General features: G+C 48.9%; 1 protein-coding gene across 20 annotated transcripts in view; it reads right to left on the bottom strand.

Moving 5' to 3' along the window:
- The window catches only part of ABLIM1 (actin binding LIM protein 1), a 462151-nt gene that overhangs the window by 3180 nt on the left and 432536 nt on the right, over positions 1-26435 (bottom strand). For 7 of the 20 annotated variants that reach the window (XM_073684651.1, XM_073684642.1, XM_073684637.1 and 4 more), the window contains 6 exons: positions 21539-21586; positions 18213-18359; positions 15333-15421; positions 12874-12970; positions 11719-11783; positions 10334-10450 (listed from right to left, as the gene is read on the bottom strand). In XM_073684651.1, coding sequence (XP_073540752.1) covers positions 10364-10450; positions 11719-11783; positions 12874-12970; positions 15333-15421; positions 18213-18359; positions 21539-21586 — 533 coding nt within the window. In that variant the 3' untranslated portion in view covers positions 10334-10363. Of the gene's footprint in view, positions 1-1380; positions 1462-1806; positions 1882-10286; positions 10295-10332; positions 10451-11718; positions 11784-12873; positions 12971-15332; positions 15422-18212; positions 18360-21538; positions 21587-26435 lie in introns of those variants that run through there. The other 13 variants (XM_073684635.1, XM_073684638.1, XM_073684649.1 and 10 more) reach the window with 6 other exon arrangements.

Here is a 26435-nt window from a genome sequence, read left to right as displayed (position 1 = left end):
CTGGGGGGTATAGCGTGCCCTCAGTCACGCCACCTGGGGGGTATAGCGTGCCCTCAGTCACGCCACCTGGGGGGTATAGCGTGCCCTCAGTCACGCCACCTGGGGGGTATAGCGTGCCCTCAGTCACGCCACCTGGGGGGTATAGCGTGCCCTCAGTCACGCCACCTGGGGGGTATAGCGTGCCCTCAGTCACGCCACCTGGGGGGTATAGCGTGCCCTCAGTCACGCCACCTGGGGGGTATAGCGTGCCCTCAGTGACGCCACCTGGGAGGTATAGCGTGCCCTCAGTGACGCCACCTGGGGGGTATAGCGTGCCCTCAGTGACGCCACCTGGGGGGTATAGCGTGCCCTCAGTGACGCCACCTGGGGGGTATAGCGTGCCCTCAGTGACGCCACCTGGGGGGTATAGCGTGCCCTCAGTGACGCCACCTGGGGGGTATAGCGTGCCCTCAGTGACGCCACCTGGGGGCTATAGCGTGCCCTCAGTGACGCCACCTGGGGGCTATAGCGTGCCCTCAGTGACGCCACCTGGGGGCTATAGCGTGCCCTCAGTGACGCCACCTGGGGGCTATAGCGTGCCCTCAGTGACGCCACCTGGGGGCTATAGCGTGCCCTCAGTGACGCCACCTGGGGGCTATAGCGTGCCCTCAGTGACGCCACCTGGGGGCTATAGCGTGCCCTCAGTGACGCCACCTGGGGGCTATAGCGTGCCCTCAGTGACGCCACCTGGGGGGTATAGCGTGCCCTCAGTGACGCCACTTGGGGGGTATAGCGTGCCCTCAGTGACGCCACGTGCAGGGAGGCCGCCAGGTGCCAGTCATTAGCAGCAATACTTGCTCTGGTGTCTTAACACTCTGGGTTTGTGGATAACGTCAGTGTAAGGACTTCATATTGGTTCTTATATGGACTTGTGCCCATATTAGAAGATGGGGTTTTAACCCCTTAGTGACCAAGTGATGTCGTCCAGTCCCTTCAGGTGTGATTTTACGTCTGAAGTTTTTGCATTTTGCAGTTCACTATGTATAGAACATATTCTGGTCAGTAAAGTGTTAACAGCAGCAGATTCGGGGTGATGGTCCGGGATTTCGGTCTCTCCTGGACGCCCGCTCATATGATTGAGCAATATTGGGCAATAGAGCCGATTCTGTGAGTTTGTGATGATGACTTCCAGATGATGGAGTTCGTCCCATGACCGCAGCGTCCTCCCGTCCTGGAAGACGCCCCCAGAATAACAATCCAATATGGACGTCTAGGGGTCAAGACCTCCACCATCAGTGCCCAGGCTTGTACAGCACGGTCATCGCCTGCTCCTTGCCGCGGGGATCCGGTAAGGAGATGGCGTTGATTGCTGCATTACATGCAGACGGCCATGCCCGTTACCTCCAGTCTGGTCCTGTCCACGTCTCTCAGGATCTTGTTGCGTCCCCGGTTTGTTACGGACAACATCTCGTATGGATAAATCTAGAAAGGAGCGAGCAGAAGTGTCAGCGAGGGACGCGAGGACGATCAGGAGACCCACCTAGTAGACCACCCTCACAACCTATAGAGGGCAGAATAAGAGTGCAGATCATGGCGAGTCTCCAATGCAATGCACAATGGCGGCAGGTGGGACTTATAGGTAGATTCATGACCCCCAAAGTGAACATTTCAGAGTTAGGATATCGACCCGACCTGCCCCTAAGAGACGCCCACAGTGATTAGTACCCAGAGAGCCCAAGCCAAGAGAACGATCCTCCACCAAGATGTTGTGCCCCCCGTGCAGACCCACCACGCGGAGGCGCCGTCACCTGTTACATGCACACTTGCCTTAGGCTCCAGCATGTTAGGCATTGACACTCCCCTATCCATTCTCATGACGGGAACATGGCCATCTGGTAGTGACTATGTGGAAAAACATTTAGAGAAGCACTAGTTACACAGAAAGCCGGGAGGGAACCTGCACACGACATCCAGGACACGTCAGACATGCAGCTAAGAGGATGAGCCACACACGGGTCTAGGCACAAGGACCGGGCATTAGGCAGGGAGGCAGCGTTACAGCTCAGGGGGCAAGTGCAGGGCCACATTGGACTATAATGGGGTCCACACTACATTATCCATTACCCCCCCCCACACACACACTGCCACCTACTGGTGACGATGGAGAACTACAGCAGGTCAGCCGCCGTCCGCATCTTTCCTTTATTGTTTTACTACCGGTTGGGACAATTTGCTGCCGATCATTGGTGCCAACAATAAAGCTGAAATGTTCTCACTCCCTGGATCTGTTCTTAGGACTCTGCAGCCACCGAGGCGACCGGAGGAGTGCACAGGACAGAGGGCTAAGTATGGCGGTGAAGGCAGCGCTGGCCCCCTGCACAGGACAGAGGGCTAAGTATGGCGGTGAAGGCAGCGCTGGCCCCCTGCACAGAACAGAGGGCTAAGTATGGCGGTGAAGGGAGAGCTGGCCTCCTGCACAGGACAGAGGGCTAAGTATGGCGGTGAAGGCAGTGCTGGCCACCTGCACAGGACAGAGGGCTAAGTATGGCGGTGAAGGCAGCGCTGGCCCCCTGCACAGGACAGAGGGCTAAGTATGGCGGTGAAGGCAGCGCTGGCCCCCTGCACAGGACAGAGGGCTAAGTATGGCGGTGAAGGCAGCGCTGGCCTCCTGCACAGGACAAAGGGCTAAGTATGGCGGTGAAGGGAGCACTGGCCTCCTGCACAGGACAGAGGGCCAAGTATGGAGGTGAAGGGAGAGCTGGCCTCCTGCACAGGACAGAGGGCTAAGTATGGCGGTGAAGGCAGTGCTGGCCACCTGCACAGGACAGAGGGCTAAGTATGGCAGTGAAGGCAGTGCTGGCCACCTGCACAGGACAGAGGGCTAAGTATGGCGGTGAAGACAGCGCTGGCCATCTGCACAGGACAAAGGGCTAAGTATGGCGGTGAAGGCAGCGCTGGCCTCCTGCACAGGACAGAGGGCTAAGTAAAGCAGTGAAGGCAGCGCTGACCTACTGCACAGCAGTGCTATAAACCATGGGAGAGGGAACGCTGGATTTCTGCACAGCAGTGCTATATATACCAAGGGACAGGGAGCGCTGGACTCCTGCACAGCAGTGCTATACAAGATGGAAGAGGCAACGCTGGCCTCCTGCACAGCAGTGCTATATACCAAGGGACAGGGAGCGCTAGTCTCCTGCACAGCAGTGCTATACAAGATGGAAGACGCAGCGCTGGACTCCTGTACACCAGTGCTATATACCATGGGACAGGGAGCACTGGACTCCTGCACAGCAGTGCTATATACCATGGGGCAGAGAGCGCTGCACCTCACAGCTCTGCATGACGCTCCTCGTTAACGATGTCGCTGGGAGAGATGACGTCATGTAAACAATTCTCTCAAAAGACGTGATAAAAACCTCTCGGATAAATAAGGATCATGGAGAAAAGTTTTCCAGGTCTCTTAGATGTGTTTGATTCCTGGAGAGTTGGGCGACAACTGATTTGGCTGCCATGATTTCAGGTTCTTCTTTTCTTAGATGAAAAGAATCACAGAATCCCCAGCAACCAGCTGAAATCCTGTGAAGTGTTTGCTTTCCCTGCAGCGCCACCACAGGAGGAGCCAAGCATTGCATAGCTGTCACAGTAATCATAGGTTGTCTGTACCACCATGCGCTCACACAATGCACAAGAAGAAGCACAAAGCACCAGCGCACACAATACACCAGAAGAAGCACAAAGCACCAGAGCACACAATACACCAGAAGAAGCACAAAGCACCAGAGCACACAATGCACAAGAAGAAGCACAAAGCACCAGCGCACACAATACACAAGAAGAAGCACAAAGCACCAGAGCACACAATGCACAAGAAGAAGCACAAAGCACCAGAGCACACAATGCACAAGAAGAAGCACAAAGCACCAGCGCACACAATACACCAGAAGAAGCACAAAGCACCAGAGCACACAATACACAAGAAGAAGCACAAAGCACCAGCGCACACAATACACCAGAAGAAGCACAAAGCACCAGAGCACACAATGCACAAGAAGAAGCACAAAGCACCAGCGCACACAATACACCAGAAGAAGCACAAAACACCAGCGCACACAATGCACAAGAAGAAGCACAAAGCACCAGCGCACACAATACACAAGAAGAAGCACAAAGCACCAGCGCACACAATACACAAGAAGAAGCACAAAGCACCAGAGCACACAATGCACAAGAAGAAGCACAAAGCACCAGCGAACACAATACACCAGAAGAAGCACAAAGCACCAGCGCACACAATACACAAGAAGAAGCACAAAGCACCAGCGCACACAATGCACAAGAAGAAGCACAAAGCACCAGCGCACACAATACACAAGAAGAAGCACAAAGCACCAGAGCACACAATGCACCAGAAGAAGCACAAAGCACCAGCGAACACAATACACCAGAAGAAGCACAAAGCACCAGCGCACACAATACACAAGAAGAAGCACAAAGCACCAGCGCACACAATACACCAGAAGAAGCACAAAGTACCAGCGCACACAATACACCAGAAGAAGCACAAAGCACCAGCGCACACAATGCACAAGAAGAAGCACAAAGCACCAGCGCACACAATACACCAGAAGAAGCACAAAGCACCAGCGCACACAATACACCAGAAGAAGCACAAAGCACCAGAGCACACAATGCACAAGAAGAAGCACAAAGCACCAGCGCACACAATACACCAGAAGAAGCACAAAGCACCAGCGCACACAATACACCAGAAGAAGCACAAAGCACCAGCGCACACAATACACCAGAAGAAGCACAAAGCACCAGCGCACACAATGCACAAGAAGAAGCACAAAGCACCAGCGCACACAATACACAAGAAGAAGCACAAAGCACCAGCGCACACAATACACCAGAAGAAGCACAAAGCACCAGAGCACACAATACACCAGAAGAAGCACAAAGCACCAGCGAACACAATACACAAGAAGAAGCACAAAGCACCAGCGCACACAATACACAAGAAGCACAAAGCACCAGTGCACACAATACACAAGAAGAAGCACAAAGCACCAGCGCACACAATACACAAGAAGCACAAAGCACCAGCGCGCACAATACACAAGAAGAAGCACAAAGCACCAGCGCGCACAATACACAAGAAGAAGCACAAAGCACCAGCGCGCACAATACACAAGAAGAAGCACAAAGCACCAGCGCGCACAATACACAAGAAGAAGCACAAAGCACCAGCGCGCACAATACACAAGAAGAAGCACAAAGCACCAGCGCGCACAATACACAAGAAGAAGCACAAAGCACCAGCGCGCACAATACACAAGAAGCACAAAGCACCAGCGCACACAATACACAAGAAGAAGCACAAAGCACCAGCGCGCACAATACACAAGAAGAAGCACAAAGCACCAGCGCGCACAATACACAAGAAGAAGCACAAAGCACCAGCGCGCACAATACACAAGAAGAAGCACAAAGCACCAGCGCGCACAATACACAAGAAGAAGCACAAAGCACCAGCGCGCACAATACACAAGAAGAAGCTCAAAGCACCAGTGCACACAATACACAAGAAGAAGCACAAAGCACCAGAGCACACAATACACAAGAAGAAGCACAAAGCACCAGTGCACACAATACACAAGAAGAAGCACAAAGCACCAGAGCACACAATACACAAGAAGAAGCACAAAGCACCAGAGCACACAATGCACAAGAAGAAGCACAAAGCACCAGCGCACACAATACACCAGAAGAAGCACAAAGCACCAGCGCACACAATACACCAGAAGAAGCACAAAGCACCAGCGCACACAATACACCAGAAGAAGCACAAAGCACCAGCGCACACAATGCACAAGAAGAAGCACAAAGCACCAGCGCACACAATACACAAGAAGAAGCACAAAGCACCAGCGCACACAATACACCAGAAGAAGCACAAAGCACCAGAGCACACAATACACCAGAAGAAGCACAAAGCACCAGCGAACACAATACACAAGAAGAAGCACAAAGCACCAGCGCACACAATACACAAGAAGCACAAAGCACCAGTGCACACAATACACAAGAAGAAGCACAAAGCACCAGCGCACACAATACACAAGAAGAAGCACAAAGCACCAGCGCGCACAATACACAAGAAGAAGCACAAAGCACCAGCGCGCACAATACACAAGAAGAAGCACAAAGCACCAGCGCGCACAATACACAAGAAGAAGCACAAAGCACCAGCGCGCACAATACACAAGAAGAAGCACAAAGCACCAGCGCGCACAATACACAAGAAGAAGCACAAAGCACCAGCGCGCACAATACACAAGAAGAAGCACAAAGCACCAGCGCGCACAATACACAAGAAGAAGCACAAAGCACCAGCGCGCACAATACACAAGAAGCACAAAGCACCAGCGCACACAATACACAAGAAGAAGCACAAAGCACCAGCGCGCACAATACACAAGAAGAAGCACAAAGCACCAGCGCGCACAATACACAAGAAGAAGCACAAAGCACCAGCGCGCACAATACACAAGAAGAAGCACAAAGCACCAGCGCGCACAATACACAAGAAGAAGCACAAAGCACCAGCGCGCACAATACACAAGAAGAAGCTCAAAGCACCAGTGCACACAATACACAAGAAGAAGCACAAAGCACCAGAGCACACAATACACAAGAAGAAGCACAAAGCACCAGTGCACACAATACACAAGAAGAAGCACAAAGCACCAGAGCACACAATACACAAGAAGAAGCACAAAGCACCAGCGCACACAATACACAAGAAGAAGCACAAAGTACCAGCGCACACAATACACAAGAAGAAGCACAAAGCACCAGCGAACACAATACACCAGAAGAAGCACAAAGCACCAGCGCACACAATACACCAGAAGAAGCACAAAGCACCAGCGCACACAATACACAAGAAGAAGCACAAAGCACCAGCGCACACAATACACAAGAAGAAGCACAAAGCACCAGCGCACACAATACACAAGAAGAAGCACAAAGCACCAGCGCACACAATACACAAGAAGAAGCACAAAGCACCAGCGCACACAATACACCAGAAGCACAAAGCACCAGCGCACACAATACACCAGAAGCACAAAGCACCAGTGAACACAATACACAAGAAGAAGCACAAAGCACCAGCGAACACAATGCACAAGAAGAAGCACAAAGCACCAGCGCACACAATACACCAGAAGAAGCACAAAGCACCAGTGCACACAATACACAAGAAGAAGCACAAAGCACCAGCGCACACAATACACCAGGAGAAGCACAAAGCACCAGAATACACAAGAAGAAGCACAAAGCACCAGTGCACACAATACACCAGGAGAAGCACAAAGCACCAGCGCACACAATACACCAGAAGAAGCACAAAGCACCAGCGCACACAATACACCAGAAGAAGCACAAAGCACCAGCGCACACAATACACCAGGAGAAGCACAAAGCACCAGCGCACACAATACACCAGGAGAAGCACAAAGCACCAGAATACACAATACACAAGAAGAAGCACAAAGCACCAGTGCACACAATACACCAGGAGAAGCACAAAGCACCAGTGCACACAATACACCAGGAGAAGCACAAAGCACCAGAATACACAATACACAAGAAGAAGCACAAAGCACCAGAATACACAATACACAAGAAGAAGCACAAAGCACCAGCGCACACAATACACAAGAAGAAGCACAAAGCACCAGCGCACACAATACACAAGAAGAAGCACAAAGCACCAGCGCACACAATACACCAGAAGAAGCACAAAGCACCAGCGCACACAATACACCAGAAGCACAAAGCACCAGTGCACATAATGCACCAGAAGAAGCACAAAGCACCAGAATACACAATACACAAGAAGAAGCACAAAGCACCAGTGCACACAATACACCAGGAGAAGCACAAAGCACCAGCGCACACAATACACCAGGAGAAGCACAAAGCACCAGTGCACACAATACACCAGGAGAAGCACAAAGCACCAGCGCACACAATACACCAGAAGAAGCACAAAGCACCAGAGCACACAATACACAAGAAGAAGCACAAAGCACCAGTGCACACAATACACCAGGAGAAGCACAAAGCACCAGCGCACACAATACACCAGGAGAAGCACAAAGCACCAGAATACACAATACACAAGAAGAAGCACAAAGCACCAGTGCACACAATACACCAGGAGAAGCACAAAGCACCAGAATACACAATACACAAGAAGAAGCACAAAGCACCAGCGCACACAATACACAAGAAGAAGCACAAAGCACCAGCGCACACAATACACAAGAAGAAGCACAAAGCACCAGCGCACACAATACACCAGAAGAAGCACAAAGCACCAGCGCACACAATACACCAGAAGCACAAAGCACCAGTGCACATAATGCACCAGAAGAAGCACAAAGCACCAGAATACACAATACACAAGAAGAAGCACAAAGCACCAGTGCACACAATACACCAGAAGAAGCACAAAGCACCAGCGCACACAATACACCAGGAGAAGCACAAAGCACCAGTGCACACAATACACCAGGAGAAGCACAAAGCACCAGCGCACACAATACACCAGGAGAAGCACAAAGCACCAGTGCACATAATGCACCAGAAGAAGCACAAAGCACCAGAATACACAATACACAAGAAGAAGCACAAAGCACCAGTGCACACAATACACCAGAAGAAGCACAAAGCACCAGCGCACACAATACACCAGGAGAAGCACAAAGCACCAGTGCACACAATACACCAGGAGAAGCACAAAGCACCAGCGCACACAATACACCAGGAGAAGCACAAAGCACCAGAATACACAATACACAAGAAGAAGCACAAAGCACCAGTGCACACAATACACCAGGAGAAGCACAAAGCACCAGAATACACAATACACAAGAAGAAGCACAAAGCACCAGCGCACACAATACACAAGAAGAAGCACAAAGCACCAGCGCACACAATACACAAGAAGAAGCACAAAGCACCAGCGCACACAATACACCAGAAGAAGCACAAAGCACCAGCGCACACAATACACCAGAAGCACAAAGCACCAGTGCACATAATGCACCAGAAGAAGCACAAAGCACCAGAATACACAATACACAAGAAGAAGCACAAAGCACCAGTGCACACAATACACCAGAAGAAGCACAAAGCACCAGCGCACACAATACACCAGGAGAAGCACAAAGCACCAGTGCACACAATACACCAGGAGAAGCACAAAGCACCAGCGCACACAATACACCAGAAGAAGCACAAAGCACCAGAGCACACAATACACCAGAAGAAGCACAAAGCACCAGAGCACACAATACACAAGAAGAAGCACAAAGCACCAGTGCACACAATACACCAGGAGAAGCACAAAGCACCAGCGCACACAATACACCAGGAGAAGCACAAAGCACCAGAATACACAATACACAAGAAGAAGCACAAAGCACCAGTGCACACAATACACCAGGAGAAGCACAAAGCACCAGCGCACACAATACACCAGAAGCACAAAGCACCAGAGCACACAATACACAAGAAGAAGCACAAAGCACCAGCGCACACAATACACCAGAAGCACAAAGCACCAGAGCACACAATACACAAGAAGAAGCACAAAGCACCAGCGCACACAATACACCAGGAGAAGCACAAAGCACCAGCGCACACAATACACCAGAAGAAGCACAAAGCACCAGCGCACACAATACACCAGGAGAAGCACAAAGCACCAGAATACACAATACACAAGAAGAAGCACAAAGCACCAGTGCACACAATACACCAGAAGCACAAAGCACCAGCGCACACAATACACCAGAAGAAGCACAAAGCACCAGCGCACACAATACACCAGAAGAAGCACAAAGCACCAGCGCACACAATACACCAGAAGCACAAAGCACCAGTGCACATAATGCACCAGTGCGCATGCACGCTGCACACATACAATGCACCAGCACACAAACAAACACTATGCACTAGTGTGCACACACCATGCACCAATAAATCACACACAGTGCACCAGCACACACAATGCACAAGTGATACAGCCCCACTGTACACCATTACTAAACTATCACTATACTCATATCACAAAGATGGACAGAGAGAGCACACACAATCTGCAGGGGTTCAATCTATTCACATGTGACTAACAATAGCACCTCTCACCACAAAGGGCAGTATGGAGCAGTGGCAATAACAAGAGCATAAGACGACTTACAGCAGCAGGCGCCAGACATCGAGACACCTACCTGATAATCTGCAAGGAAAGAAGAGACAGAGCAGAGGTGAGCGGAGGACGCACGACCCGTCAGTACCATACACATTATTATACGCACATCAGGAGCCTCTCACCTCGTACCCCGCCGCTGACGTCTGCATAACTGTCATACTGGACGAAATCCGTGGACATCGGCTGAAAGGAGACCAGAGAATAAGCCATCATAAGGAAATGCAGTCACCTCCTCTACAGGTTATAGCGCCGGAGCAGCAGACATTCCAGAGTATTGGAAATTCAGCACTTTATGATTGTGCGGAAGATTTCAACTTCAACATTTAAATGGGTTCTGTCAGCACAGAATGACTGCTCAAACCAAGCACACACGCTTGGTGCTTCACAGCGGCCGATCATTTACATACACCTTCACACCTGCTTTTTTTTCCTCAATCTCCACCCCCTCGTTTTCTTTGATTGACAGCTCTGGCTTCATAAATCCATAGAAGGGCAGAGAAAGAGGGAAACCAAGTAGGTGGAAGGTTGATTTAAATGATTGGCACCGACCGCCTGTGCTTGGTTTGAAAAGTCATTCAGTGCTGACAGCGTCCCTTTAAAGCGACGCTCCACATTGATGACCGAACTCCACCCGATACTTAGTACTTGGTTTAACATTAGCTTGTAAGAATCAGTCAGAGTTTTCCTTTCCTAAATAAAAGCTCCAAGGCTTTGAGGGTGACGGGGGGGCCTGTGCTGAGAGACCTGCTGGGGGACCCAGCCGAGAGACCTGCTGGGGGACCCAGCCGAGAGACCTGCTGGGGGGCCTGTGCTGAGAGACCTGCTGGGGGGCCCAGCTGAGAGACCTGCTGGGGGACCCAGCCGAGAGACCTGCTGGGGGGCCTGTGCTGAGAGACCTGCTGGGGGGCCCAGCTGAGAGACCTGCTGGGGGGCCCAGCTGAGAGACCTGCTGGGGGGCCCAGCTGAGAGACCTGCTGGGGGGCCCAGCTGAGAGACCTGCTGGGGGGCCCAGCTGAGAGACCTGCTGGGGGGCCCAGCTGAGAGACCTGCTAGGGGGCCCACCTGAGAGACCTGCTGGGGGGCCCACCTGAGAGACCTACTGGGGGCCCAGCTGAGAGACCTACTGGGGGCCAGATGAGAGACCTACTGGGGGCCAGCTGGGGATTTGCTGGGGAAAGACATTTCACAATTCTCCCCATGAGAAGGATATGTACTTTTCTCATCGTCAGTACAAGACATGGCCGCTAATTAGAAGTTAGAGAGAAGTAATTGATCAATAGAATCCAACGTAACTGCGCCCCCTGGTGGACAGATTATCATGGAAGAAGTATAGAGCCAGCGAGGCTTTAATCCAGCATTCTCGGCTGCGTCTCGCCCTGATCCCCTGTAGATTGTAAGCTCTTGTGTGCACTTTGACCATGGATATAACACAATGTTGAGGTCATCAGTACCCGATGAAGGCCGTTCCGTCCGTATCCCGGGAGTGAGGACGTCTTAGATGCATCTGAACGAAGAGCTAAAAAGATGAAAAAACATTTCACTGCATCAGAAATAGATCCCACTACGGACCGAGGTATGAGGCTCTGTGCGTCTCACACCCCTGCTACATACTAATGCTCAGTGCCCCCAGCCTCCCATATACTGATTATAGGGGCAGGTTGTGCCTCCGACCTCCCATATACCGATTATGGAGGCAGGTGGTGCCTCAAACCTCCCATATACTGATTATGGAGGCAGGTTGTGCCTCCGACCTCCCATATACTGATTATGGAGGCAGGTTATGCCTCTGACCTCCCATATACTGATTATGGAGGCAGGTGGTGCCTCAAACCTCCCATATACTGATTATGGAGGCATGTGGTGCCTCCAACCTCCCATATACTGATTATGGAGGCAGGTGGTGCCTCAGACCTCCCATATACTGATTATGGAGGCAGGTTGTGCCTCCGACCTCCCATAGACTGATTATGGAGGCAGGTTGTGCCTCTGACCTCCCATAGACTGATTATGGAGGCAGGTGGTGCCTCTGACCTCCCATATACTGATTATGGAGGCAGGCTGTGCCTCTGACCTCCCATATACTGATTATGGAGGCAGGTTGTGCCTCTGACCCCCCATATACGGATTATGGAGGCAGGTTGTGCCTCCGACCTCACATATACTGTTTATGGAGGCAGGTTATGCCTCTGACCTCCCATATACTGATTATGGAGGCAGGTTGTGCCTCTCACCTCCCATATACCGATTATGGAGGGGGATTGTGTCTCTCACCTCCAGCATACTGAATATGGAGGGGGATTGTGCCTCTCACCTCCCATATACTGATTATGGAGGGGGATTGTGTCTCTCACCTCCAGCATACTGAATATGGAGGGGGATTGTGCCTCTCACCTCCCATATACTGATTATGGAGGCGGATGGTGCCTCCGGCCTCCAGTATACTGGTTATGGAGGCGGGTTGTGCCTCTCACTTCCCATTAATGATTATGGAGGGTGGTTGTGCCTCCGACCTCCCCCAGGCCCTTATTGTGACCCCCTCCTGGGCTCAGTATATAGCTATATACCCCTTACAGCAGGACTCATGCCCTCTAGGCCGTGCTGCTTACATGACAGGAGTGCGGAGTCGTATTTGCTGGCGGAGTGCGGCCGCTCACGACTTTCCTTCTCTTCTTTCAGGATCAGCTGTCCGAGACCCGAATTTAGCTAAAGAAGAAACAAAGAAATGTGGAGGAGATCACTGACGCCTCGCTCATCGTCTCTATAATCGGTAATCGCCAAAATCGTGGATGATTAATCTGAATCATCCAATCCAAAATGTGACCTACAGGCTGCATGCAACAAGAAGGCATCTGCCCCATGACAACCCTTCCTGCTCCTACAGGTTTGTGTAAAATGTTGTAAAAAGGAGGAGTCTGACAAGTATTTGCCAATATGGGAAAATGGGTGTCAGAGCATAAACGGTTACAATGTAGAGCTCAGACTGTACCATTTACAGGGGGATGTTACAATGTAGAACTCAGACTGTACCATTTACAGGGGGATGTTACAATGTAGAACTCAGACTGTACCATTTACAGGGGGATGTTACAATGTAGAGCCCAGACTATACCATTTACAGGGGGATGTTGCTATGTAGATCCCAAACTATACCATTTACAGGGGGATGTTACAATGTAGAGCTCAGACTATACCATTTACAGGGGGATGTTACAATGTAGAACTCAGACTATACCATTTACAGTGGGGATATTACAATGTAGAGCCCAGACTATACCATTTACAGGGGGATGTTACAATGTAGAGCCCAGACTATACCATTTACAGGGGGATGTTACAATGTAGAGCTCAGACTGTACCATTTACAGGGGGATGTTACAATGTAGAGCTCAGACTGTACCATTTACAGGGGCATGTTACAATGTAGAGCTTAGACTACCATTTACAGGGGGATGTTACAATGTAGATCCCAAACTATACCATTTACAGGGGGATGTTACAATGTAGAGCTCAGACTATACCATTTACAGGGGGATGTTGCTATGTAGATCCCAAACTATACCATTTACAGGGGGATGTTACAATGTAGAGCTCAGACTATACCATTTACAGGGGGATGTTACAATGTAGAACTCAGACTATACCATTTACAGTGGGGATATTACAATGTAGAGCCCAGACTATACCATTTACAGGGGGATGTTACAATGTAGAGCTCAGACTGTACCATTTACAGGGGGATGTTGCTATGTAGATCCCAAACTATACCATTTACAGGGGGATGTTACAATGTAGAGCTCAGACTATACCATTTACAGGGGGATGTTACAATGTAGAACTCAGACTATACCATTTACAGTGGGGATATTACAATGTAGAGCCCAGACTGTACCATTTACAGGGGGATGTTACAATGTAGAGCTCAGACTGTACCATTTACAGGGGGATGTTACAATGTAGAGCCCAGACTATACCATTTACAGGGGGATGTTGCTATGTAGATCCCAAACTATACCATTTACAGGGGGATGTTACAATGTAGAGCTCAGACTATACCATTTACAGGGGGATGTTACAATGTAGAGCCCAGACTATACCATTTACAGTGGGGATATTACAATGTAGAGCCCAGACTATACCATTTACAGGGGGATGTTACAATGTAGAGCTCAAACTGTACCATTTACAGGGGGATGTTACAATGTAGAGCTCAGACTGTACCATTTACAGGGGGATGTTACAATGTAGAGCTCAGACTGTACGATTTACAGGGGGATGTTACAATGTAGAGCCCAGACTATACCATTTACAGGGGGATGTTACAATGTAGATCCCAAACTATACCATTTACAGGGGGATGTTACAATGTAGAGCTCAGACTGTACCATTTACAGTGAGGATATTACAATGTAGAGCCCAGACTGTACCATTTACAGAGGGATGTTACAATGTAGAGCTCAGACTGTACCATTTACAGAGGGATGTTACAATGTAGAGCTCAGACTGTACCATTTACAGGGGGATGTTACAATGTAGAGCTCAGACTGTACCATTTACAGAGGGATATTACAATGTAGAGCCCAGACTGTACCATTTACAGAGGGATGTTACAATGTAGAGCTCAGACTGTACCATTTACAGTGAGGATATTACAATGTAGAGCTCAGACTGTACCATTTACAGGGGGATGTTACAATGTAGAGCTCAGACTGTACCATTTACAGTGGGGATATTACAATGTAGAGCCCAGACTGTACCATTTACAGTGGGGATATTACAATGTAGAGCTCAGACTGTACCATTTACAGGGGGATGTTACAATGTAGAGCTCAGACTGTACCATTTACAGTGGGGATGTTACAATGTAGATCCCAAACTATACCATTTACAGGGGGATGTTACAATGTAGAGCTCAGACTGTACCATTTACAGTGGGGATATTACAATGTAGAGCCCAGACTATACCATTTACAGGGGGCTGTTACAATGTAGAGCTCAGACTGTACCATTTACAGGGGAGGCAGGGTTTTCTGGTGGCGCTGTCCGTATCAGACTGATTGCTTCTCACCTTCATTAACTGTTCTTCCTGAAGTTGTCGCCGCCTCTGCAGTTCCTCGTCTTCTTCTTCCCGGCCGCTCGATCTTCTTCGTGTGTCCCCTGATTCCAGAAAACACCGTAATTAGGAGCAGATTCTAATGAATCATCTCATCACTTTCTTCCTATAAATTATAGTTTAGAATCTGAAGACAAAGTTACTCCACCCTCTAGAGGGCGACTCTACCCAAAATAAAAATACGATTCTAGGCTCAGCTAGATGATAAAAATAAAACAACCAAAAAACACTCCCTTCTCCGGGGTTCACTTTAAGACACATTTTGGTTAAGTTATTCTTAAAAAAAAAGGGGTGGATTATTAAGAGGCAGGTGACCTGTCCGCCTCCGCATTCAGTGCTTTTTTGTGCTCTATTGCAAGTACCAAGAATGAGAAGAAATAGAAACAGTGGTTATGAAAGCTCTCCTCCCATTTGTGTCTGCAGGTAATATCCTGATCTATGTGTCTCCGTGGTTACACAATATAAACAACCCTGCATAGCCTTATCATATTATCTACCATCACAGGAATAAGATCGCACTGATTACAGGGCTCAGTGATCAGGAGACTCGACTAATCGCACTGATTACATGGCTCAGTGATCAGGAGACGCGACTAATCGCACTGATTACATGGCTCAGTGATCAGGAGACGCGACTAATCGCACTGATTACATGGCTCAGTGATCAGGAGACGCGACTAATCGCACTGATTACATGGCTCAGTGATCAGGAGACTCAACTAATCGTATTGATTACATGGCTCAGTGATCAGGAGACTCAACTAATCGCACTGATTACATGGCTCAGTGATCAGGAGACTCAACTAATCGCACTGATTACATGGCTCAGTGATCAGGAGACTCAACTAATGGCATTGATTACATGGCTCAGTGATCAGGAGACTCAACTAATCGCACTGATTACATGGCTCAGTGATCAGGAGACTCGACTAATCGCACTGATTACATGACTCAGTGATCAGGAGACCGTAACTAATCACACTGATTACAGGGCTCATTGATCAGGAGACACGACTAATCGCACTGATTACATGGCTCAGTGATCAGGAGACACAACTAATCGCACTGATTACATGGCTCAGTGATCAGGAGACGCGACTAATCGCATTGATTACATGGCTCAGTGATCAGGAGACTCAACTAATCGCATTGATTACATGGCTCAGTGATCAGGAGACTTAACTAATCGCACTGATTACATGGCTCAGTGATCAGGAGACGCGACTAATCGCATTGATTACATGGCTCAGTGATCAGGAGACTCAACTAATCGTATTGATTACATGGCTCAGTGATCAGGAGACTCAACTAATCGCACTGATTACATGGCTCAGTGATCAGGAGACTCAACTAATCGCACTGATTACATGGCTCAGTGATCAGGAGACTCAACTAATTGCATTGATTACATGGCTCAGTGATCAGGAGACTCAACTAATCGCACTGATTACATGGCTCAGTGATCAGGAGACTCAACTAATTGCATTGATTACATGGCTCAGTGATCAGGAGACTCAACTAATTGCATTGATTACATGGCTCAGTGATCAGGAGACTCAACTAATCGCACTGATTACATGGTTCAGTGATCAGGAGACTCAACTAATCGCACTGATTACATGGCTCAGTGATCAGGAGACTCAACTAATTGCATTGATTACATGGCTCAGTGATCAGGAGACTCAACTAATCGCACTGATTACATGGCTCAGTGATCAGGAGACTCAACTAATTGCATTGATTACATGGCTCAGTGATCAGGAGACTCAACTAATCGCACTGATTACATGGTTCAGTGATCAGGAGACTCAACTAATCGCACTGATTACATGGCTCAGTGATCAGGAGACTCAACTAATCGCACTGATTACATGGCTCAGTGATCAGGAGACACGACTAATCGCACTGATTACATGGCTCAGTGATCTAGGACAGAAACTGATGTAATTGGTTACAGGACGTGGTGATCTGGAGATCTGACTGATCAATATGATTATACACAATGGCAGAAGAATAATGAGAGGTATATTTATAATGGTTGTGTGGCTGGAGATTCGTGACACACCCTGAGAGGCGAGGAGGAGAGTTTTTTCCTTCATTAGACTTCAGAGCTGCACTCATTATTCTGCAATAACCATCAACAACTAAGACGGCTTTCCAGAAAATGCTCGGAGATTTGAGTTCTGAACTTGCAGAATAATGAATACAGAAAGGTCAGCAGAAAGTCACAGCGTCGTCTGTAGACAAAGATAAATCATCTCATAATGAAAACTTTCAGGATAATGTGTTATGTTTTCAAGATCTCTGCTGCCGTCAGTAATTCTGCTACTTTATATCCAGAGACTGAAAACCCTTCTTATGCTGGTCCTGCTCACACAGTTGAGGGTTTGTCACACATCTATCCATTGCACAAATGCTTATAGTTTGTTACAATGTATCAGTGCAGGTAAAATCTATCAGCCTGGAGTCTGTTTACCGCAAACAATAATTTAGATGGGATACAAATGTTTTCTTGGGCTCTGAATGTAAACAAGAAAGTTCTCATTCACTGACAGGCAGCCCAGATCTTGATGCAAAGTACATTAGAAAGTTGTAGAACTTCTATATAATCAATAAATTCATAAAATATAATTCTTCTCCACCTAAAATCATCAGACATCTGGTCTTTAACCTGGAGGCGACTGATAAAATAAACAATACATGAGAACAAGACACAGAAGCATTGGCAGAGCACCAAACCCTGCTCCACCAGTATAACTGCAGGAACGATGTGATTGTTGCACCATCATCTTTTGGGACAAGAGCGGTAAGATGCTTAGCTCTCAGATTCCCTACCTATAGCAGCAAGTGAGGGAGGACCCGGCCAATAATCGGTCTCAATCTTTGGGACATCGCCGGGCGCTGGAGCGTGGGCAGCTGGGAACTTGGAAGACTTGATGATATCCTCGGAGCTGTTGATGAATGCTGCCATAGCAGCTGCATCTAAACACGATTAGGTAGTAACTTAGCTCTTTGGCTCAATGGGTAAATGTGCCATGCAGAACCTCAACCTTCACCTGCTGCATCATGAGAAAGATCCCATGCACCAGGACAGTGTGACTTCCTCACCCCAATATCCTCATCACCACCCCAATCACTGAACCCACAGACCCTATGTAACCAACACTAAACATGAGAGCCGCTCACTGACCCCCCAAAACTGCGGGACAATTCAAAGACCTATCCTACAGTATTATAGTAGTTATATTCCTGTACATAGGGGGCAGTATTATAGTAGTTATATTCTTGTACATAGGAGCAGTATTATAGTAGTTATATTCTTGTACATAGGAGCAGTATTATAGTAGTTATATTCCTGTACATAGGGGGCAGTATTATAGTAGTTATATTCTTGTACATAGGAGCAGTATTATAGTAGTTATATTCTTGTACATAGGGGGCAGTATTATAGTAGTTATATTCTTGTACATAGGAGCAGTATTATAGCAGTTATATTCTTGTACATAGGAGCAGTATTATAGCAGTTATATTCTTGTACATAGGAGCAGTATTATTGCAGTTATATTCTTGTACATAGAGGGCAGTATTATAGTAGTTATATTCTTGTACATAGGGGCAGTATTATAGTAGTTATATTCTTGTACATAGGAGCAGTATTATAGTAGTTATATTCTTGTACATAGGGAGCAGTATTATAGTAGTTATATTCTTGTACATAGGGGCAGTATTATAGTAGTTATATTCTTGTACATAGGGGGCAGTATTATAGTAGTTATATTCTTGTACATAGGAGCAGTATTATAGTAGTTATATTCTTGTACATAGGGGGCAGTATTATAGTAGTTATATTCTTGTACATAGGGGGCAGTATTATAGTAGTTATATTCTTGTACATAGGAGCAGTATTATAGTAGTTATATTCTTGTACATAGGGAGCAGTATTATAGTAGTTATATTCTTGTACATAGGGGCAGTATTATAGTAGTTATATTCTTGTACATAGGGGGCAGTATTATAGTAGTTATATTCTTGTACATAGGGAGCAGTATTATAGTAGTTATATTCTAGTAGATAGGAGCAGTATTATAGTAGTTATGTTCTTGTACATAGGGAGCAGTATTATAGTAGTTATATTCTTGTACATAGGGGCAGTATTATAGTAGTTATATACTTGTACATAGGGGGCAGTATTATAGTAGTTATATTCCTGTACATAGGGGCAGTATTATAGTAGTTATATTCCTGTACATAGGAGCAGTATTATAGTAGTTATATTCTTGTACATAGGGGCAGTATTATAGTAGTTATATTCTTGTACATAGGGGCAGTATTATAGAAATATTGGATTTTCATGGCCATCAGTTTAAGGTAAAGAGGGAATTTAAATATCTGATGCAAAAAAAAATAATTTTTATAATTTGTCTTTATTTTATATAATAAAGAATATACAATAAATAAACCCTCCGTCTTGCTGTTCGCTTACACCGCTTCCATCTCACTGGTGACCCCTAATTTTCCCCATGTGTGACAGACTTGGCCGCGTCTCTCGGGGTAAATATCCAGCGATTCCGCCAATCTATTAATGCAAGACTGATTTTTCGGAGATGCTGCACATTCCTTGGAACGTCTGCGTGATGAGACGTTCTTCAGTGGTCCCTCCTCAGCCCCAGAGCTGATGGTCGTCTAGGCTTTATCTCCTCAAGACCTGGGGACAGCTGGGTGACGACTCTCGGAGAAGTTGTGGCGGTGGCCGCACTGGTTGTCACCCAGTTGTCCCAGTAATAGAGTTTAGAAACTTTCCCTTTCAAGAGAATATTTTCTATTTCATCTGAGGAGCCACATCCTGTCTGGATACTTTAAGGTCATGAAGAGCTGATCTCCCTAATGTCCGAATTCTACTTTTTCTGGAAGCCACGTCCTATCCTGGTGCACAGGGGGCCACGAAAATCAGCAGAGAGACCCCTGAAACCGGAGCATGCAGCTGCCAGACATGAAGAAGCCCCAGGAGGTTAAAGGGTTAATATTGGAGGCAGATAAAGGGGCAAAGTGGAAGATTAGGCAGAAAGCAGAGTTACTAGCATGTGACACCTCTGGGTGCAGGCTTCCACAGTGATTTAGTGCAGCCGCAGGCAACATTTATAATTTCATAGTTTTTAAGGTTGAATATAGACATATAGGTCCATGGAGTTCAATCAATATTCAGTAATGTCTGCGGTATCATATACTGTATATTACCAGGAGGAGAGGCGGTATATACTCCGATATAAGTCCCGGTAAGCATACAGTATAAGGAGCAGCGGACAACGCTGCTGCCTCTGTGTAGTATTGGTGTCGGTGCTGTGGCGCGCTCTGGTGGTGAGTGCTGGAAGTACAGTGGTGTCAGGCTGGATGTGCAGGGTAGCAGCTGGTAGGGCAGAGACAGGTTTGTGATCTGATGCAGAAGCCGTGGGGGGCTGTGAAGCCATAATAGCGGGGTCTCCACCTGGTACTTACTGAGGGAATAGGACGAGGCGATGAGTGAGCGCTCACATGTTAAGGACGGACACAAAACACCATAAAACAGAATGAAACAAGACAGTGTTACCACTGAGACCCCTGAAACACACAGGTTTATTATGGGGGTTCTGGACTCACCACTATCATAAATCAATGACTTACTGAAGAATCTGGGGCGAATCTGGGTGACTTACACCCAATATTACAGGTAACAGGTGGAAGGGGCGATGGAAAAGAATAATAACTATGTGAACATTTGCACCTATCTATTATCTATAATGGGTTGGGGTAACTCAGCCTAAGGAATCACATGGGACTGATCTCATGGGATCAACCCTGGGAGGTGGGGACTGCAAGGAGGGTTTTATGGTCTCAAATTTCCCATGGGGAGGGGGTCTCGTTTAGGGATCACCAGGACTTTCCAGCTATAGACTGATGTCTCCCCATTGATCCCACTGGGGTCTACAATATGGCCAGTGAGGACACTGGCGGAGGAGGTTTCCATCACTGGTCTCCGGTATCGATCACCTGATACAATGGGATTAAAGCTACGGTGTTAATATTCTGCTCTCGTCCTATCAGTATTAGGGGTCAGTACTTGGCCATGCATGGTCCAAGCCAAGGCCATACAGCAGAAGACAAGCAAGAGGCGGAGGAGACGTTACCCTGCTGCTTGTAGATGGGAGGCTTCCGGTAAATGTTCAGTCCTTGATCTGCGGAAGGAAAACAAACGGGTTAATTAATATCTGAGGGTCTCGCAACTACAGAAGAGACAATGACATCAACGAAAAGGAGGAGACAGGCGGCAATGAGGTGACAACATGTCCAACCCCAACCAGGACACATGAGGAGCCCACAGTCATGGAGGAGAGAGAAGATGCCGTAAGGTCATTAACGACAAAGACACGAGACAGATGGGAAGACGTGATGTCAGTATGTGAGGTAAGACCCCCAGCAAAGAGGAGCCGGACCCCAGTAATATGTCGTCTCCTGGGCTGCACAATCCCATCAGAGCAGAGACCACCAGCAAAGAGGAGCCGGACCCCAGTAACATGTCCTCTCCTGAGCGGTACAATCCCATCAGAGCAGAGACCCCCAGCAAAGAGGAGCCGGACCCCAGTAATATGTCCTCTCCTGAGCTGTACAATCCCATCAGAGGAGAGACCCCCAGCAAAGAGGAGCCGGACCCCAGTAATATGTCCTCTCCTGAGCTGTACAATCCCATCAGAGGAGAGACCCCCAGCAAAGAGGAGCCGGACCCCAGTAATATGTCATCTCCTGAGCTGCACAATCTCATCAGAGCAGAGACCACCAGCAAAGAGGAGCCGGACCCCAGTAATATGTCCTCTCCTGAGCTGTACAATCCCATCAGAGGAGAGACCCCAGCAAAGAGGAGCCGGACCCCAGTAATATGTCCTCTCCTGAGCTGCACAATCCCATCAGAGCAGAGACCCCCAGCAAAGAGGAGCCGGACCCCAGTAATATGTCATCTCCTGAGCTGCACAATCTCATCAGAGCAGAGACCACCAGCAAAGAGGAGCCGGACCCCAGTAATATGTACTCTCCTGAGCTGTACAATCCCATCAGAGGAGAGACCTCCAGCAAAGAGGAGCCGGACCCCAGTAATATGTCATCTCCTGAGCTGCACAATCTCATCAGATCAGAGATCACCAGCAAAGAGGAGCCGGACCCCAGTAATATGTCCTCTCCTGAGCTGCACAATCCCATCAGAGCAGAGACCCTCAGCAAAGAGGAGCCGGACCCCAGTAATACTGTATGTCCTCTGCTGAGCTGCACAATCTCATCAGAGGAGAGACCCCCAGCAAAGAGGAGCCGGACCCCAGTAATATGTCATCTCCTGAGCTGTACAATCCCATCAGAGCAGAGACCCTCAGCAAAGAGGAGCCGGACCCCAGTAATATGTCCTCTCCTGAGCTGTACAATCCCATCAGAGGAGAGACCCCCAGCAAAGAGGAGCCGGACCCCAGTAATATGTCCTCTCCTGAGCTGTCCAATCGCATCAGAGCAAAGACCCCCAGCAAAGAGGAGCCGGACCCCAGTAATATGTCCTCTCCTGAGCTGCACAATCCCATCAGAGCAGAGACCCCCAACAAAGAGGAACCGGACCCCAGTAATAAGTCCTCTCTGGAGCTGTACAATCCCATCAGAGCAGAGACCCCCAATAATATGTCCTCTCCTGAGCTGCACAATCCCATCAGAGCAGAGACCCCCAGCAAAGAAAAGCCGGACCCCAGTTATATGTCCTCTCCTGAGCTGCACAATCCCATCAGAGCAGAGACCCCCAGCAAAGAAAAGCCGGACCCCAGTAATATGTCCTCTCCTGAGCTGTACAATCCCATCAGAGGAGAGACCCCCAGCAAAGAGGAGCCGGACCCCAGTAATATGTCCTCTCCTGAGCTGTACACTCCCATCAGAGGAGAGACCCCCAGCAAAGAGGAGCCGGACCCCAGTAATATGTCATCTCCTGAGCTGCACAATCTCATCAGAGCAGAGACCACCAGCAAAGAGGAGCCGGACCCCAGTAATATGTCCTCTCCTGAGCTGTACAATCCCATCAGAGGAGAGACCCCAGCAAAGAGGAGCCGGACCCCAGTAATATGTCCTCTCCTGAGCTGCACAATCCCATCAGAGCAGAGACCCCCAGCAAAGAGGAGCCGGACCCCAGTAATATGTCATCTCCTGAGCTGCACAATCTCATCAGAGCAGAGACCACCAGCAAAGAGGAGCCGGACCCCAGTAATATGTACTCTCCTGAGCTGTACAATCCCATCAGAGGAGAGACCTCCAGCAAAGAGGAGCCGGACCCCAGTAATATGTCATCTCCTGAGCTGCACAATCTCATCAGATCAGAGATCACCAGCAAAGAGGAGCCGGACCCCAGTAATATGTCCTCTCCTGAGCTGCACAATCCCATCAGAGCAGAGACCCTCAGCAAAGAGGAGCCGGACCCCAGTAATACTGTATGTCCTCTGCTGAGCTGCACAATCTCATCAGAGGAGAGACCCCCAGCAAAGAGGAGCCGGACCCCAGTAATATGTCATCTCCTGAGCTGTACAATCCCATCAGAGCAGAGACCCTCAGCAAAGAGGAGCCGGACCCCAGTAATATGTCCTCTCCTGAGCTGTACAATCCCATCAGAGGAGAGACCCCCAGCAAAGAGGAGCCGGACCCCAGTAATATGTCCTCTCCTGAGCTGTCCAATCGCATCAGAGCAAAGACCCCCAGCAAAGAGGAGCCGGACCCCAGTAATATGTCCTCTCCTGAGCTGCACAATCCCATCAGAGCAGAGACCCCCAACAAAGAGGAACCGGACCCCAGTAATAAGTCCTCTCTGGAGCTGTACAATCCCATCAGAGCAGAGACCCCCAATAATATGTCCTCTCCTGAGCTGCACAATCCCATCAGAGCAGAGACCCCCAGCAAAGAAAAGCCGGACCCCAGTTATATGTCCTCTCCTGAGCTGCACAATCCCATCAGAGCAGAGACCCCCAGCAAAGAAAAGCCGGACCCCAGTAATATGTCCTCTCCTGAGCTGTACAATCCCATCAGAGGAGAGACCCCCAGCAAAGAGGAGCCGGACCCCAGTAATATGTCCTCTCCTGAGCTGTCCAATCGCATCAGAGCAAAGACCCCCAGCAAAGAGGAGCCGGACCCCAGTAATATGTCCTCTCCTGTGCTGCACAATCCCATCAGAGCAGAGACCCCCAACAAAGAGGAACCGGACCCCAGTAATATGTCCTCTCTGGAGCTGTACAATCCCATCAGAGCAGAGACCCCCAATAATATGTCCTCTCCGGAGCTGCACAATCCAATCAGAGCAGAGACCCCCAGCAAAGAAAAGCCGGACCCCAGTTATATGTCCTCTCCTGAGCTGCACAATCCCATCAGAGGAGAGACCCCCAGCAAAGAGGAGCCGGACCCCAGTAATATGTCATCTCCTGAGCTGCACAATCTCATCAGAGCAGAGACCACCAGCAAAGAGGAGCCGGACCCCAGTAATATGTCCTCTCCTGAGCTGTACAATCCCATCAGAGCAAAGACCCCCAGCAAAGAGGAGCCGGACCCCAGTAATATGTCATCTCCTGAGCTGTACAATCCCATCAGAGGAGAGACCCCCAGCAAAGAGGAGCCGGACCCCAGTAATATGTCATCTCCTGAGCTGCACAATCCCATCAGAGCAGAGACCCTCAGCAAAGAGGAGCCGGACCCCAGTAATATGTCCTCTCCTGAGCTGTACAATCCCATCAGAGGAGAGACCCCCAGCAAAGAGGAGCCGGACCTCAGTAATATGTCCTCTCCTGAGCTGTACAATCCCATCAGAGGAGAGACCCCCAATAATATGTCCTCTCCTGAGCTGCACAATCCAATCAGAGCAGAGACCCCCAGCAAAGAAAAGCCGGACCCCAGTTATATGTCCTCTCCTGAGCTGCACAATCCCATCAGAGGAGAGACCCCCAGCAAAGAGGAGCCGGACCCCAGTAATATGTCATCTCCTGAGCTGCACAATCTCATCAGAGCAGAGACCACCAGCAAAGAGGAGCCGGACCCCAGTAATATGTCCTCTCCTGAGCTGTACAATCCCATCAGAGCAAAGACCCCCAGCAAAGAGGAGCCGGACCCCAGTAATATGTCATCTCCTGAGCTGTACAATCCCATCAGAGGAGAGACCCCCAGCAAAGAGGAGCCGGACCCCAGTAATATGTCATCTCCTGAGCTGCACAATCCCATCAGAGCAGAGACCCTCAGCAAAGAGGAGCCGGACCCCAGTAATATGTCCTCTCCTGAGCTGTACAATCCCATCAGAGGAGAGACCCCCAGCAAAGAGGAGCCGGACCCCAGTAATATGTCCTCTCCTGAGCTGTACAATCCCATCAGAGGAGAGACCCCAGCAAAGAGGAGCCGGACCCCAGTAATATGTCCTCTCCTGAGCTGCACAATCCCATCAGAGCAGAGACCCCCAGCAAAGAGGAGCCGGACCCCAGTAATATGTCATCTCCTGAGCTGCACAATCCCATCAGAGGAGAGACCCCCAGCAAAGAGGAGCCGGACCCCAGTAATATGTCCTCTCCTGAGCTGCACAATCCCATCAGAGCAGAGACCCCCAGCAAAGAAAAGCCGGACCCCAGTAATATGTCCTCTCCTGAGCTGCACAATCCCATCAGAGCAGAGACCCCCAGCAAAGAAAAGCCGGACCCCAGTAATATGTCCTCTCCTGAGCTGCCTCTGTCTTGACTCCAATTGCAGATGGAAATGCACACAAGGCTGCAATATGGGTGATGGGCATGGAGGAGTCAGGCACAACAGAAGCCAAGAACCGTCATGGGGTCAGATTCAGGAGCGTGCCCACCAGAAGCCTCGTGAACTGGGGAAGGGGAGGCGTGCTGCGCTGGTCAGGAACTCTACGGGCACCTTCCCTTCTCCAGACTTTCTGCTGTGGATTGATCTGATCTACGCTCATCTGAGCTCCCACAATGCATTGCTCTTTGGTATAGGGAAAGTAAGCGAAACGTTGTAATGAGCTGAACACAGGTCTGAACAGAG

Source organism: Phyllobates terribilis, unplaced genomic scaffold (assembly GCF_046119375.1).
Source record: "Phyllobates terribilis strain yellow unplaced genomic scaffold, ASM4611937v1 Scaffold_5__5_contigs__length_657084704, whole genome shotgun sequence".
Taxonomy (NCBI): Eukaryota; Metazoa; Chordata; class Amphibia; order Anura; family Dendrobatidae; genus Phyllobates; species Phyllobates terribilis.
Note: the sequence above shows the minus strand (reverse complement) of the source record. Positions and strands in the feature narration are given on the sequence as shown.